General features: G+C 41.4%; 1 protein-coding gene across 4 annotated transcripts in view; it reads right to left on the minus strand.

Moving 5' to 3' along the window:
* Positions 1 to 956: 956 nt before the first annotated feature.
* fto (FTO alpha-ketoglutarate dependent dioxygenase) overlaps positions 957 to 14,348 on the minus strand; it is a 123,895-nt gene continuing 110,503 nt past the window's right edge. The window contains exons 9-11 of one of the 4 annotated variants that reach the window (XR_002062527.2): positions 7,618 to 7,701; positions 6,938 to 7,039; positions 3,042 to 3,177 (exon numbers count right to left, since the gene is read on the minus strand). Coding sequence is in view for 2 of the 4 variants with exons in the window: in XM_005447643.4 (XP_005447700.1) it covers positions 2,401 to 2,407; positions 3,037 to 3,177 (148 nt within the window). In the remaining 2 variants the exon portion in view is untranslated. Of the gene's footprint in view, positions 2,408 to 3,036; positions 3,178 to 6,937; positions 7,040 to 7,610; positions 7,702 to 14,348 lie in introns of those variants that run through there. The other 3 variants (XM_005447643.4, XR_265660.4, XM_025907543.1) reach the window with 3 other exon arrangements.

Raw genomic sequence — 14,348 nt, forward strand, 5'->3', positions numbered from 1 at the left:
CCCAACCACACACCTGGTTATTTTATCTTTCCCTGCGCCTATTGTTGGCCTAATTGAGGGTGGCTTGGCTGCTTGGCTGGCGGCTGACCCCGGTCAGAACAATGCATACCTGTGGCTCTTACCAGTGCTGTGTAATTGTCTCTTCAAGTGGTGACCTTTTTCAGTCGACCCCTGAGGGGAGAACGCTCCACACTCATCCATCACTCAGTCACTCAGCCACTACAGGAAATAGTTAACATAAGCGACCTTTGGGATGGCGGCTTGTAAAAGGTGTGGAGTTGAGGTTTCAGAGTGGAATACAGAATATTAGCCATCACTTCGTTGCAGGGAATGACATCACTCAATCAATCAATCAATCCATCAATCAATCATTTGTAGAAGATGTTTGCACTGCTACTCAAACCATTTCCTTTGAGGTTTGAGTTAGAGGAAAACAGATAAAAATACCCGACACAAATGCTTCCTTTTTTTATCTATAGAGAATTATTGGGCTTATTATCTTGTTATTTAAATATTTTTATTATATTTAAGGTTCTGGATACAGTGCTGTGCTGAAACTAAATGGGACTTTTTTCACACTCCAAGCATCTTCAATATGATTTTTTTAACTTCTTACTTATCGGGAAATACTGGTAGGACAACTGTGCTTAACGTGCATGCTCCTGTCAGTGAGCTTCACCATTACATTATGGATCTTTGCTCATTTCTGCCTTATTTGTCTTGTGGAATCCTGAGTATTTAGAAAGTGGCTGCTTCAAAGCTCAGTAACTCACCTTCAACCCAGTGGGAAGGTATTGACACACATGCCTGCATGGATTGGCTAGGTTTAAAGGTGAAAAATATTAGTAAAACTACAGTCGATCGACATTTGAACCTCACACACACGAATGAAGAAACATGTGCACCATATTTGTTGTCCATTTGCAATTTTTAAAAAATGAGAAGAATGGAGATCATTGGATAAAACACTGTTTTTTTTTATTTACTGCCATTCCTATTGCTTCAGACAGACAAGCTGTGGCGCAGGGAGCACAGAGTGATTCAAACAAGTCAAAGCTACTGCCAATCTACAAACAAATCTCTCTGACAACAACAAACAACAAAGGCGCAGCAAAAGAAGAAGCAAGAAGAACAGCGTTTGGCAACCATTAACATCTTGGAAAAAACTTCAGAAGTAAAAAAAGGAGTGCATTCTGCATTTTTAATAGTAAACAGCATCTCTACTTCATCATGAACTAGATAGAGAAAGAAATCAAATGAGGAGGGCTGCTACACTGCTTTGACGTCGGCCCCCTTTTCCACCCTTTTTAGCTTTTTTGAAAGTGGATTTTGTCAGAAGTTCCGGATCTTTCTCTCACTCTCTAGATGGCCTGCAGCATTACAGGGGAATGTGGTGCTCTACACACTTTAAGAGTAATTAAAAGCGATTGAACAGCTGTAATTATGAGAAACGGCGGTTGTGTTCCGGGTCATTCTATCAATGCTGCCTTTCATCAGAGCAGAAGCAGAGGGGCCCTGCTGCTAGTCTCTGTTTCTCCATATGCACATCTTCAAGAACAAACAACTGGCAGGCTGCCTACAGGCTCACACACTATCACATTCGTACACACACGCCTTCATGTAGACATTTGGGAGAGTGAACGCTCTTACGCACGCACACACACACACACACACACACACACACACACACACACGCACACAGTTACACATTAATATGGCACAAGCACACCACTGCACCATAAACACTTAACAACACATTCTTCATGTACTCCATTGGATGACATTCATAACAATCTTCTCATAATCGTTCTTTGGTCTTTTCTGGCTCATTTCACTTCTTAACACAATAAAAGGGTTACACTATACACAAGTGAAGAATGCAATAGCCTGTGAGCAAAGTGAGTTTTCTTACCATTCTATACTGTATTATAACACTGTGTGACAAGTAGAAAGCATATATGTATGTACTGTACTATGACTACTGAGAATGAGAACAATCCACTGATAAAAGCATGTCTGGGTTACATGAGATTAGGTAACAAAGTACACTGAAATAATAAATAGTAACACAATGTTGTATGTTAACACTGAAATGCGGGTTCCATATATGTTTTGTTAGACCGTTGTGACACTAGTGGCTTGGTGCTAAGCGTCGCGTTTGTTAGCATGTTACTGAAGCACTATTCTTGATCTACTGTGTTGGTTTCCTTCCAGCCAATCCAAGTTGGGGTGACTGAGATGCTGAGGTCAGCTGGGGCAGTGGAGGGTGGAGTCGGGGGTGATGTAGATGGCCTAATCAAAAGGAAATCAATCTGGTCTGTCCCCTCAGCTAATGTGGGGATCATTCAGAAAAGCTGGTGGGTCATTTTTTTCTTGCTTCCTTGTTTCTTCTATCCATCTTTACATCCTGTCGGAGAAAGAGAAGAAATGGACAGAGGTCAAATTTGATCAAATATTGTGACTGAGCGTAAGATCTCATGTGAAGTTAACTTATGTTTTAGATGCAGGTCAACAAAAGACTATGGATGTCTCCATGCAAAATCAGTGGGACCTAGGATTCATGCCAAGAGGAAGACCAATTACACCCAATGTCATGTATTTGCCATTGCAAATAGCAACTCCAAGAAATTCCTCACAATTTTTACAAGGGTCTGTGACACGACTTGCGGAGCAGGTGTGCATATTTAAAGTATGACAACATGTAAGGTGTCTAGTTGTGCATGAAGTGACAAATCCATACCATTTTTTTTTAAAAGCATGAGATTCCAAAGCTTAAGTGAAACCAAAATACCAGTGTCTGTCAACGCCAATTAGAATTATTTATTTATTTTAACGTTGTCATTTGGTTTACTTAATCATTTGGACAATTTACCCCATATTAAATAACATTAAACAACAGCATTGTTCACAGACGACCACAACTGGGTAATGAATGAATAAGTGAATCCTCTGCGACTAGATCTATGCTGCATGAGATAGATACATGTATTCAGTGTGTACATAAACACATTTCAACATGTCAAATCTTAGACTCACCTCCAGAGCAGTGACTCCACTCTGTTAATGATGTCAGCCAGATCAAAGGGCAGAGGCATGCTGGGGTCATCCACACCCCAGAAGGGCCGGTCCACTGGGGCCTCCTCAGGGGGCAATGTCTGGGCCAGACTTGAGTGGCACCTGAGGCGACAGAACACAGGAAACAAAAAAATCCCATTTACTCCTCCCTCCCATTAAAGCACAAGTAGGTACAGACTCATCACCAAAAGGCCACGTCTCACCCCACTCACAAAACTTTCTTCATGTGCATCCTACTACAGCTTGCCAAAACCAAGCTTTCACCTGAAAGTTTTATGACATATGTTTACAAGTAAATACTCACACTAACTAATACTTGTCAATGATGGTGGAACTCTAGTAGATAAAGATAAACAGAGATCTTTCTATCTTGTTTTTATCTAGTCAGTGAAGAGCAATTTAAGGGCGTAATTTCCCAATAAAAGTCAAGTTTTTTAGGCAATGATGTCTGTGTGTGTGAGCATGTGTGTGTTTAAACTTGTTTTAAAAGCCAAAATCTCTATTGTGAGTTTGACCAGAAGGCAAGTTTTTTAACAGTTTTCTGCCTCCTTTTGTTTTCATGACTCACAGTAATACTTTGTCCAGGTAGAACCACCAGGACAGGAGAGATTAAGTTTGTCTCTGTATGATCCACAAAAGAAACAGCATGCAGTTTTATTACAAATAAACAAAAAAAATGTTTTTCTCTTCACTAGATATTGTTGAGGGCATTTAAATGATGTATCTGTATGCAATTTGCTTTGGAACTACTGAAATACTTGGAAACTCCCAAGCCAGTAAAACTTGAACTGAATGGAGATGAGAAAAACAGAGATGTGACACATCAGTGAAGTGTTGCAACAGCATTAAGGTGATGGGAAACCATGATATCATGTATCATGATTAATGCCCCATTCATCTTACAAACATACAGGCACACACTGCAGGATGCTTTCACAAGAACATCACTCTCTCTTGTTGCAATAATGACAGAGCAGTGAGAAATCCTGCCTCTTCATGTCACTGCGTGATTTTTGTATGATTAATAATCTGAGGTTAGTTGTAATTTCTACAGTGCTTGGAACCCCTACAGACCTTAGCCACATCTTTTGTTAGACCTGTGTAAATATTTACTGCTGTGACTCTGTGTTGCTCTCTGCTGTCATTGTAAATCTACCCTCCCTCTGCTTCTTGACAGATGAGGGTGACCTCTGACCTGGAGGTGCAAGAGGGAGAGATGGAGGATGGCATTTGTATGTTGCGTGTGTGTAGTGTGTCCTTGTGTGCTTGTGAATAGTGACCTAAGATTTCCTATCTACAGAAACGGGGCCAGTTATATTTTCCATTCAATCATTATGCCAGGGTCTGTCTTGTCATATCTCTTTACCCTATGCACACCCTAAAAACCCCCCGAACAAACCCATAACACAGACAAATGCACACAGTCACCACCACCTTGTGGCTAGTGACTGAAGGAGGGGCCACAGAGAGCTGAACAGCAGGTTGTGGATGGGATGAGGGAATGTTCAAGTGTTAGGGGACAACTGAGGGCTGCCACAATTTGTGGTTATATATATTCACATGAGCCACTTAATGTTTAACTGGCCCTCTGCCTAAGTGCTGCATTTTGGTGCGGTTAGCCCTTTAAGGATCTCCTGCATTATGGTGGTGAGGAGCAGCATTAACATCCACTGTCCAATATATCTTCTGTGCTCTGGATCAGGGCCTGATAATAGCATCTGTTAACATGCACTAAGTACCATTATGTAGCACATCACTTCATAAATAATACGATTAGGCGACCTTGGGGCTTTGCGACGAGCCGTGTGTTTAAATGTTCTCATCATTTATTTAGGGTGCGAATTAAAGGAAGCACCACTTCAGAGAAGGAGGAGGAGGAGGAGGAGGAGGAGGAGGGGGACATGGCTGGCATACGTATCTACAGAGTGTGCAAGTGCAAACTGACCCAGACAGCACGCACACACACACACACACACACACACACACATGCACACACACAAACTGTGGTTCTGCTGACATCAGCTTGAGGACACCATAGACCAAGGGAACCCAGGCTTTTGATTTGGTGTGATTAAGTATTCATGCTCCAGAGCTATGAGAGAAAACACTTGCTTCTTCTCTACTGCCCTGACTCATAATGAAAGGCTACATACCATAAAAAAAAACTGAGTAGCTCACTTCAACAGAGATACTGCATTTATTTGACAACAGATCTTGGAACATTAGCTTGCAAATAGAAGGTGCCAGGTTTACCAGAGATATAAAAGATATCGAGACTGGAAGACTATCAAAGATAATATAGTGTAGGTAATTCAGCACGCACTTTTACACAGTCTATCACTGTTCACAGAGTACCGTCCCCTGACTGCTAAAATGGAACCAAACAAAAAGTCAATATCAAGCGAGGTGCTTTAAGCTCTCACGGGCTCTTGCTAGAAATTCTGTCTAAGCCACAGTGGCGTACAAACAAGGCTCACCAAAAGACTTTCCCATGGCAGAACAGTCCACCTTAAAGTTAAGGTCAAAGACAAAGAGGTGTGCATGTGCGTGTGAGGGTGTGGGTGGAGGAGGGAGAGATTGTGTTTGTGAGTCCAGGCTGTTCCAATGGATTAACCCCAGACAGATATGGGCCTAACTATCCCATCTGGCGCTCGGTCAAGAGAGATTGGCAATACAATCACTCATTTCAATTTGCCCTGAAACCTTATAGCCTAGCAGGCCCCCACTAAAATGGTATGCTAATGTGAAAGGTATCTAGCATTCTATCGCCTCAATTCCACAGAGGCCTTTCCCTCCATGCAGCACAGTGCACTTGAACTGCGGCTGGGGTGGGAGCGCCACGGCCCTTGCTGCAATAAGGGCTGGAGCCCCCTTTGCGCTCAAACTAACCACTTTAGCTAAAGTGAGTGTTAATTATGGACAGGCAAAGCAGTCAATAAAAGGTTAATGTAAAAGTCAAAGGATAAATTCCTTTAAGCATTGCATCATTCCACCATCTCTGCGACCAACACACTGCTCGCAGGTCTCCTAATCAATACGTTTTACTGTAATGCGCTCCCCATCGATTTCCTCCCCCCCCCGCTTCATGGTCCGAGCTCCATCACTTGGTTAAAGAAAGGAAAGGCAGAAGGAGAGAGAGGTAGGGGAACGAAGGGAGAGAAAAAGGGAGTAAATAAAATGATTAACCTCGGTTTCACTTTGTTGTTTCCCTCTTAGATGCTCTCTGAAAGGCTTGTTAGAAGAGTGCAGGGTGGTCCAATATCATCACTGCCATCAGCACCATCCCAATCAACAGCATCATCAGCCCACTCAATCTCTGGCCAGTGTGTAATTGTGTAGCAGTACACTCAACCAGGGCCATACATTAAAAGGCCCTCTGCTCTTAACAGGATGGAAATCCGCCTAATAGACAACATCAGTGCTTCCGACTCATGCAATTACACTGATAAATGCACAATTGTGTCAGGCCAAGTGAAAAAGTACCCAGAGAATGTAGATAGGAGACAACACTTATTGCATTATTTCTACAGAAGGTCATTTGTAATGACATGGGAATAGACAGCTTGGGCTGTTTGATTCGGGACATTCAGGACATGATTAGGCAATGGCAGATATCTTTTTAAAACTTGTGAGAACTTGAAGTTATATTTTTCCTACTTTTCATATTTGTATCATTAGCAACTAAAAGAAAAACAAGCATAGAGAACAATATTAGAATGGGTGGTGTACCGAGATTCACGACCAAAGTATGTGCCAAGCCCTACGCAATGTTCAAACTGGACCTAAAAAAAGGCTTTTGTAAAGATACAATGAACATTAATCAATCATGTCATTATGATTATGATCAAGGGAAACGGCATACCTCAGATCACCTGCTTCCCCATGCTTTGCCTGATGTTCATCTGACTAGGAGTTCTGTGCAGGTGTGAATTTTTATAGTTTTGGCAGCCTATGTGCCCGATAGCTGAGAATGCAATCAAACAAGTCATGAAAAAACAGGCATGTGTCTCATAAATCAGCCTGCCCCTGAAGGTAAGGCATGCAATCAAGTCCCAAGGAGTGAGAAGAAAGAAGTATATTATCCATCTACATTCTGTATATGCAATATTGTGTAAGAAATGAGTGATTAAGCACATCTGTCTTTGTATGTGAGTTGATACAGTATAATGGCTAAGAGATATGGGCAGACAGTATTTATTCACATGCTGTGTTTTGCAAGCTGCAAGGGCAACAGACAGTTTGGGAAATCTTTGGTATTACGAGAATTTCTCATCAACAGCGATGTGATCTTCCAAATCCTAATTATAGGAAATCTGACTAAACTAATAACACACTGTTGTACCTTTCATGTCTCTATTAAACATATTGAGCAATCGGTTATGGAACAGGCTGTTAAAGGTAAATGAACATCTGAATGTACCTGCATTTTTCTAACAAAAAAGAAAAAAATCCAACTTTTTTTTTTCATCTGCAGTCAGCACATTTCCCTAGAAGATCAAGGCAATCTGGTACAAACCTGAGCTGTGATGCAGTGGTTCTAACCTTTTTTGTGGTTTCTTTCTTTTGTGGTTTCTTTCACTGCTGTCTTTCCACTGACATCAATCTTTTTTTGGTATGAATCTTATCCTGAAAAAAGATTTAAGTAAACCTATTAATGAGACAAAGATGAAAAAATGAACAGCAAGGTTATTCCCCAGAAAATGTGGAAAACTTTCCATATGTATTGTATAGAGAAGGGCATGTCTACAATTAATATAATCAATCACATCTCCTTATTCGCTAGGAATAACCTTGTTGAAATCTAAAGACTGTCTTCCAAAACAAAGCTTTGCAGTAGTCTTGGGGCGTCTAAGCCAAACACTGGACTTGAACTCAAAGGAATATCTCTGAGGAGACCTGAGAATGGCTGTGAATCAACACGTTATCAAATTTGGTTAGAGAAATTCTTTTGAGAAAAATTGGTGGAAACTTCCAACAAAAGGTTTGCTAAGCTTGCAGGTTAATGCGCAAGGAGACTTGAGGCTTTTATTGCCAACTAAAGTAATTTATCCAAGTACTAAGTAAAGGGTGTGAAAACCCACATAAATGGGATATTTCAGCCTTTCATTTTAACAAATTAACAAAATATTCCAAAAACCGTATTTTTGTGATGTAATTGTGGAACACTGTTGATAAATTAATGGATAAAAGAAGAAACTAATCCATGTCAAGATGATTCTTAAATCCTGAATATAACAAAATGTGGAAAACTTTCCAATTTTGTATAGATTAGGGCATGTTTACAACTAATATTATCAATCACATCTCCTTAATTGTAACAAGTGGCTCAAAGTAGTTTTTAAAAAGTTACTGGCACAGTGATTTACATATTACATTAAGATTGCTTAGATTAAGATCAGATTAAGGATACGAGTAATCAACTGGAAAATGCAAAGGGTGCACAAACTTTTTCTTGGAAATTTTCTGTTAATGATGTTGTGTAGAGGCCAGTATAACAGGGGCATAACTTTCAGAACAACGTCCAACCTGTTAAGTGTCAGGCTTTAGATCTCAACATACACCACCCAGGACTCCAAGGTCCTGGGTGCTCTGAGGGCTGTCCTCATTAGAGCCTGAACAGTGCCTTAGATCCCTAACCACCATCCTATTATCCCAATCACTGCCACATTCAGCGTTAAATGTAAAGTGGTGCAAAATGTGAGCCAGCCAGCCAGCCAGAAAGAAAGCGTGGGTAGGGCAGCGTCTTAACCGTTTCCTCAGGATCAATCAAATGCTATTGTGTCTGCAGACAGCTGCTGACTGTACACTTTGTGAATGTGTGAGGTGGGCAATTGTGGGGAGAGAAACGGAGAGGGAGGGGCATCATCAAATGCATGACATATGTTCCTTTCATTTTGATTCCCTCTAAGGAGCCTAGGCTAATAAAACTAACATCTGATGCACTCTTTTTCCCTTTAATTAATGGTTGCAGAAACCACGCAAAATTGCATGAGCAAGAAGGAGGGGCAAGAGATAAAGTGGGTGCCGCGTGGCCCTTTCAACACACCCACCCACTCACGTGCCACAATGGCTCTGCTGGTGCTGGGAACAATGATTCTGCCAGGGAACATGGGTACCTTCCTCAAACTCTGTGAGGTCTCCCTCTTGCCAGCTGCAGTCTGGACTGTTCATTAAACCACATGAAACAAATAAGGCTCATTACTGGTATCCCCAGCCAGTTGGAAACACAGGACCATGAGCTTTCATCGGCCCATGTACTTTTAGTAGAGTTACTTGAAGTCAACAACAGAAACAGTGAAGTTTTGTTATACCTGCACAGTCTCTACCTGCTTCACACCCTAATTGTTTGATGTGGTTTGGCTGGCTGCCCCATTTAGAGCAGGGAGAACCAGATGTAACAGAAAAACACACACAGAGTTAGGTAGCCTCTAAACAGACTTCATAATTGGCAGCAATAAAATACTATTGCAGTCTTGACAGAGGCAAGCCCCGCAACTACAGCTACTACTCTCAAAAACCAGGTGGATGTCCATGAGGTGCTTAACAGTGTAACAAATTACCAAACACCCTGGCCTGCTCTTTCTCCTCCTCAGGCAATGGGATGGAATGTGGTCTAATGTCAACACAGGCGCAAAATTTATGAGGAGACAACTATTGTTCAAATGCAAACAGGTTCCAATAAAAAAAAAGAGGGAGGTTTAGGACAAACAGAGAGGATCCTCCTGGCCGTTTCTTTTCCAGCAAGGGTTAAAGAGACAGATCACCGCTTAAGGCTGTGTGCATTTGTGTGTCAATGTCTGTGAGAGAACCTCACAGAGAGAAAATGTGTGTGTGTGAGAGAGAGCTAGAGAGACAGCAACAGGGAAATAAAGGTTATATTTCTGTTTTGCATGCTCAGCGCTGACTGGTTGTCTAGAGAAGAAATAAGAGGAGCTGTGGCCTACTTGTACCAGGATACAAAATTGTTCAACAGGAAGAAAAGTAAAAAATACAAAGCAAATCAAAGAAAAAAAAAATTCATTCTGATCACTTTTAGTAATACCACAAAGCTAAAACTATGCAGGGATGCTGGCCTAGCTGAACACATGGACCAAAATCAGTTACACGTGGCTAAATACCAGGTTGAAACATTTCTATGTATACATGCAAAACCAATTAGAGATGGTTGTGAAAAGACACTAAAAGTTTTTCTTGATGATGCTGTTTATTTATAAAGCCCAGGAGAGAAAATGGAGCAACAAGGGGACTTGATGACGAGGGTAAAGAGGTTACAAGCCTGCCAGCAATTGCACTTTTTCACAGCTCGCCGTTGGAAGGCTATAAATCTGCTGTCATGGAATACGGAAGATGGTTAATGTGGCATTGGGAGCGGTAACTCTTAGCTTTTCAGGGAAATGGCATACCATTGCTGTGAAAACTTGTTGTGCGGAAAGTGATCTTGTAAAACAATCATTTTTAACCCTTATCCCTCCCTACCCTGCACTGTATGCTCCCTCCCTCTTGGCCAAGCGTTAGTGCCTTGTGGGCATCATCTGAATGGTGCAATAAAGCTGATGATGAATGAGGCTTGCCTCAAAAGCAATACAGCTGAGCCACTGGACAATACCTGACCCCAGTCATATGAGAAGTTTGTTTCAGCCTAGGCACAATTCCCACCTGTCTTCAGGTGACAATGGCAGGGTCAACTTAGCAAAGCTAATTATAGTGTATTGTAACCTAAATTGCCTAGATACAAGTCATCCTTTTTTCTCTAGGGGATGTGTTGTTAAGTTTTGGAGTCTTTGTTTAAAACATAACTGTGAGATAGAAGTTTTCAAACAGTTGCACAACAGATATTGGGTTTCATAAATGGGTATATTACGTTCTTTAAAAAAAGAAAGTGACTTTGCTATCCTCTTTAAACAAAGCATGGGAACAAACAAGCAACTTTTCAAGTGCAGGAAACATATTTGGATAAATACCACATTTTGTTAAAACTGCATGCAAACTGTCACATCAATGTTGACACAGCTTGTCATAATGAGATCACATAATAGGCACAGCGAACCAGTGATCGTAAACACGCCCCACTGAAACAGTCATAAATCTTCAAACTCATAAACTGGTCTAGTCCAGGAATAGGCTATAATGTGACAATCATTGAAAAGTTCTTGCAAAAACAAACAACAAAATGCTTGTTTTTAATGCTGTACGCATACAGCATTAAAAGCTGGATTTTTTTTTTATATTGGGTAAACATATCTAACAGGCAGAATGCCATTTTTGTGTAACCTTTAAAATGAACAAACAAAGGAGTAGCACAATGTAGGAGATGATGCACACATTCCCATATGGGCATTACTCACTCTGTTTACAGTAGAGGAAGAACTAATTCTGAAAATGTCAGGCTGGGTATACAGTAACTAATGAGCTACACTTTTCCAGATGCCTTTTTCCCACAGTAAACAAGAAAGTATGAACAAAAAAAAAATTCCAAAAGTTGGTAAAGTGTCTAATCCAACCATGAAAGAAACCTCTAGTATTTGCATCACAGTATGTGAGTGTGTGTGTGCATTCATGCATGCACATGTGTATACTGTGCATCCGTGCCAGAGGAGTGCTTTTCGCCAGGTGTTTGAACTTCTGCATCACCTGGTACTCCTGCTGCGTGAACACGAGTTTTGTTTCACCCTATTAAGTAAATAGTGTAATTAGAGGGACTCAGCATTTAAAACGTTGTGAACAGCCAGCAATTTGTTTGGAAGAGCAGCCAGGGTAGGCCCTGAGGCACTGCACAGAACAGGATGCACAAGGTTCACACAGTGCAATACAATGGTGTGCATGTGTCTGGGTGGCACCATTCAAGTACCTGTCTATGTAGATAAGTTGATGCATGATGGTGTGAATCACTCATTGAAATGTGTTCTGGTGTTGAAAAAGAAGTGCTTTGTGGTCTAACAGGTACTTAATTATATTCTGTTTGTATTGACAATATCGGTACACAGTGTAATAACTACCACACCGGCAAAACTGAGGACTGTGTTTCATAGAACCCAACCCTTAGTCATACTTTTATTGGTGTGTGAAAAAAGAAATTTGCATGTGATGTTCATTGTTCAAGCAGTTCAAAAGAAAAAAAAAAAAGAGCTGAAGCTAATACAGGTTGGGCTATCTGCCACAAAGACATCAAAGGTGATGAGCAGACTTCTTCATAAAAAAGCACAGGGATTACGGCTGACATGGTAACAGAGATCAACTTTATTAGTTTCCCCTCTTAATGATTTTTTTCACTCCACAAACATCCCCACTGTGTACCACCTATCCCAGCAAGGATGCTTCATACTAAATTCTCTGCTGTCACAGCTGATCCAGGGTCAGCTGTGGGGTGTAAGAGAGGGATAACCTCTTTCTGAGCCCCACAGACACCCAGATGGCTGTTCGGAAGCTCTGATCCAGAAACTAGCTTACAGCTCAATCACTGTGGCCACATCTCCAAGTCCACAGTTTAACCCTCTCTGATGTCAGCCAAGGTCACAGATGCACACTTGAGAGGCAAAAAGAGCCAGGAGTGAAGTGCTGCCAGAGTCGAAGGAATTAGATCCAGGCTGAGTGGCCCTCATCTGGCTAAGCCTGGTAAGTACCAAGACTAACAGGCTGAGGCACGGTGCTTTGGGTTTGCAGACACACATACTCACACTCATGCTTCTAAGCTTGCGCACAAATGGACACACACATAAATAGGGAGGTAAACACACACTGACATAGTCACACACACACACGGAAGGACTCAGAGGGCTACAGATGGTGTGCCCTGGGCATGGTGAGTGGGGCTCTGATTGAGCTAGTTTTAGATCCAGTGTGGAAGCTGCCACAGCACACAGGGCTCAGGGGTTGGAAAGGAAGACAAAGAACAGCGGAAGGAGTGAATGAGGGGAAGATGAGAGAGGGTGGGGACTAACTCTTTTCCCCACATGGGAGCTCCTAACATTTTTAGTACAACATCAACATGCCACTGTCCATCCGTGTCCTTGCCTTTTTGACCATGTGCTACCCCGTTTCTCCACCTAACGCCTACCAGTGCAAGCACACATGCCGTAAACCCACAGACACCAACATTCACGTATACACACATACACACGCACACACACATGGAGCCAGCGGCCACTTCAGCTGTAATTCCGCCTGACTTCCGCTGTCTGACTGGCAGGAGACAGGGAGGGTGAGGACAACAAGCTGTGAATACGGGAAGAGACAGAAAATCATTGAGAACCTTGCCTTTATGAATCTTTGATGAGAAAGAGTGAGGGTTTGCGAGGGCTTTGCCTCTGGTTAAATCAGAGCATAGTGCGTGTGGTGTGTGTATGACTGCCAACAGAGGTTGAGATAAACAGGGCCTGGACTAGGCCCAGACAACTACAAACCCCACAGTCAGGAACATTTGTCCCTGCAATTAGTCCCTGTCCTCCCCATTCATGTTGCAGGTAAGTGCTATTGATAAGTAGATAAAAAGTTGCAGCTATGAGTAGCTAAGAGCCTCATATAAATTGGAAGGTTAAAACAGAGTTTTTTGAGTGCAGGTCAAAAGCATTCTCCATATTTCAATAAGTAGCATCTCTACAGTTTTACAGACGATTAATATATCAATAAATTTCTATGCAGATGGTAGATACGATAACACTTTAAACAAAAGGGTTGAGCAGGGTGGCATGATTTTTAGCAGCAGTACTTGCCATGATCCTTCGACTGCATTTAATTATCATATTAATTAAACATTTTAGGTAGTGTTAGTATCAGTGACTGATGTAATTCTTTCTTTTTAGTACCTTCCATGTTTTCTGTTTTGTTTTTGCTGCTTTTTAAGACGTACTGGAATTTTGGACACTTTGGGTTGTCATGTATCAAATGCTTCTAATTTTGATTCAAACTATTATGACTTTCGGTGCTTCTCCATTATTTTTTGTGCAACAGTTTTGTTGTGCGCATGAGTCAATCGGCATGCATTCTGTTTCAGTTGTTACATAATTTCCTCAGGGATTAATAAAGTATTCTGATTCTGATTTAATAAGAGATTTTCCAGGAAAAATTGGATCAAAGGTTAGGTAAACGCTTTATGGTTCTACTGGTCACATTATTATTTTATTATTTTAATTGTGTTCAAACTACAGCATCTAAGCTGTTACTTTTGGCAGCTTTTGTTATGTCTTGACAAATTGCTGCAATGCATCGGAGTGAAAAAGGCAGTACATTTCTAACTATGCCACTGCAGCAGAAAAGATCTTGTAGTCTAAAAATTT

This window comes from Oreochromis niloticus, linkage group LG1, assembly GCF_001858045.2.
Source record: "Oreochromis niloticus isolate F11D_XX linkage group LG1, O_niloticus_UMD_NMBU, whole genome shotgun sequence".
In the NCBI taxonomy this organism is placed as follows: Eukaryota; Metazoa; Chordata; class Actinopteri; order Cichliformes; family Cichlidae; genus Oreochromis; species Oreochromis niloticus.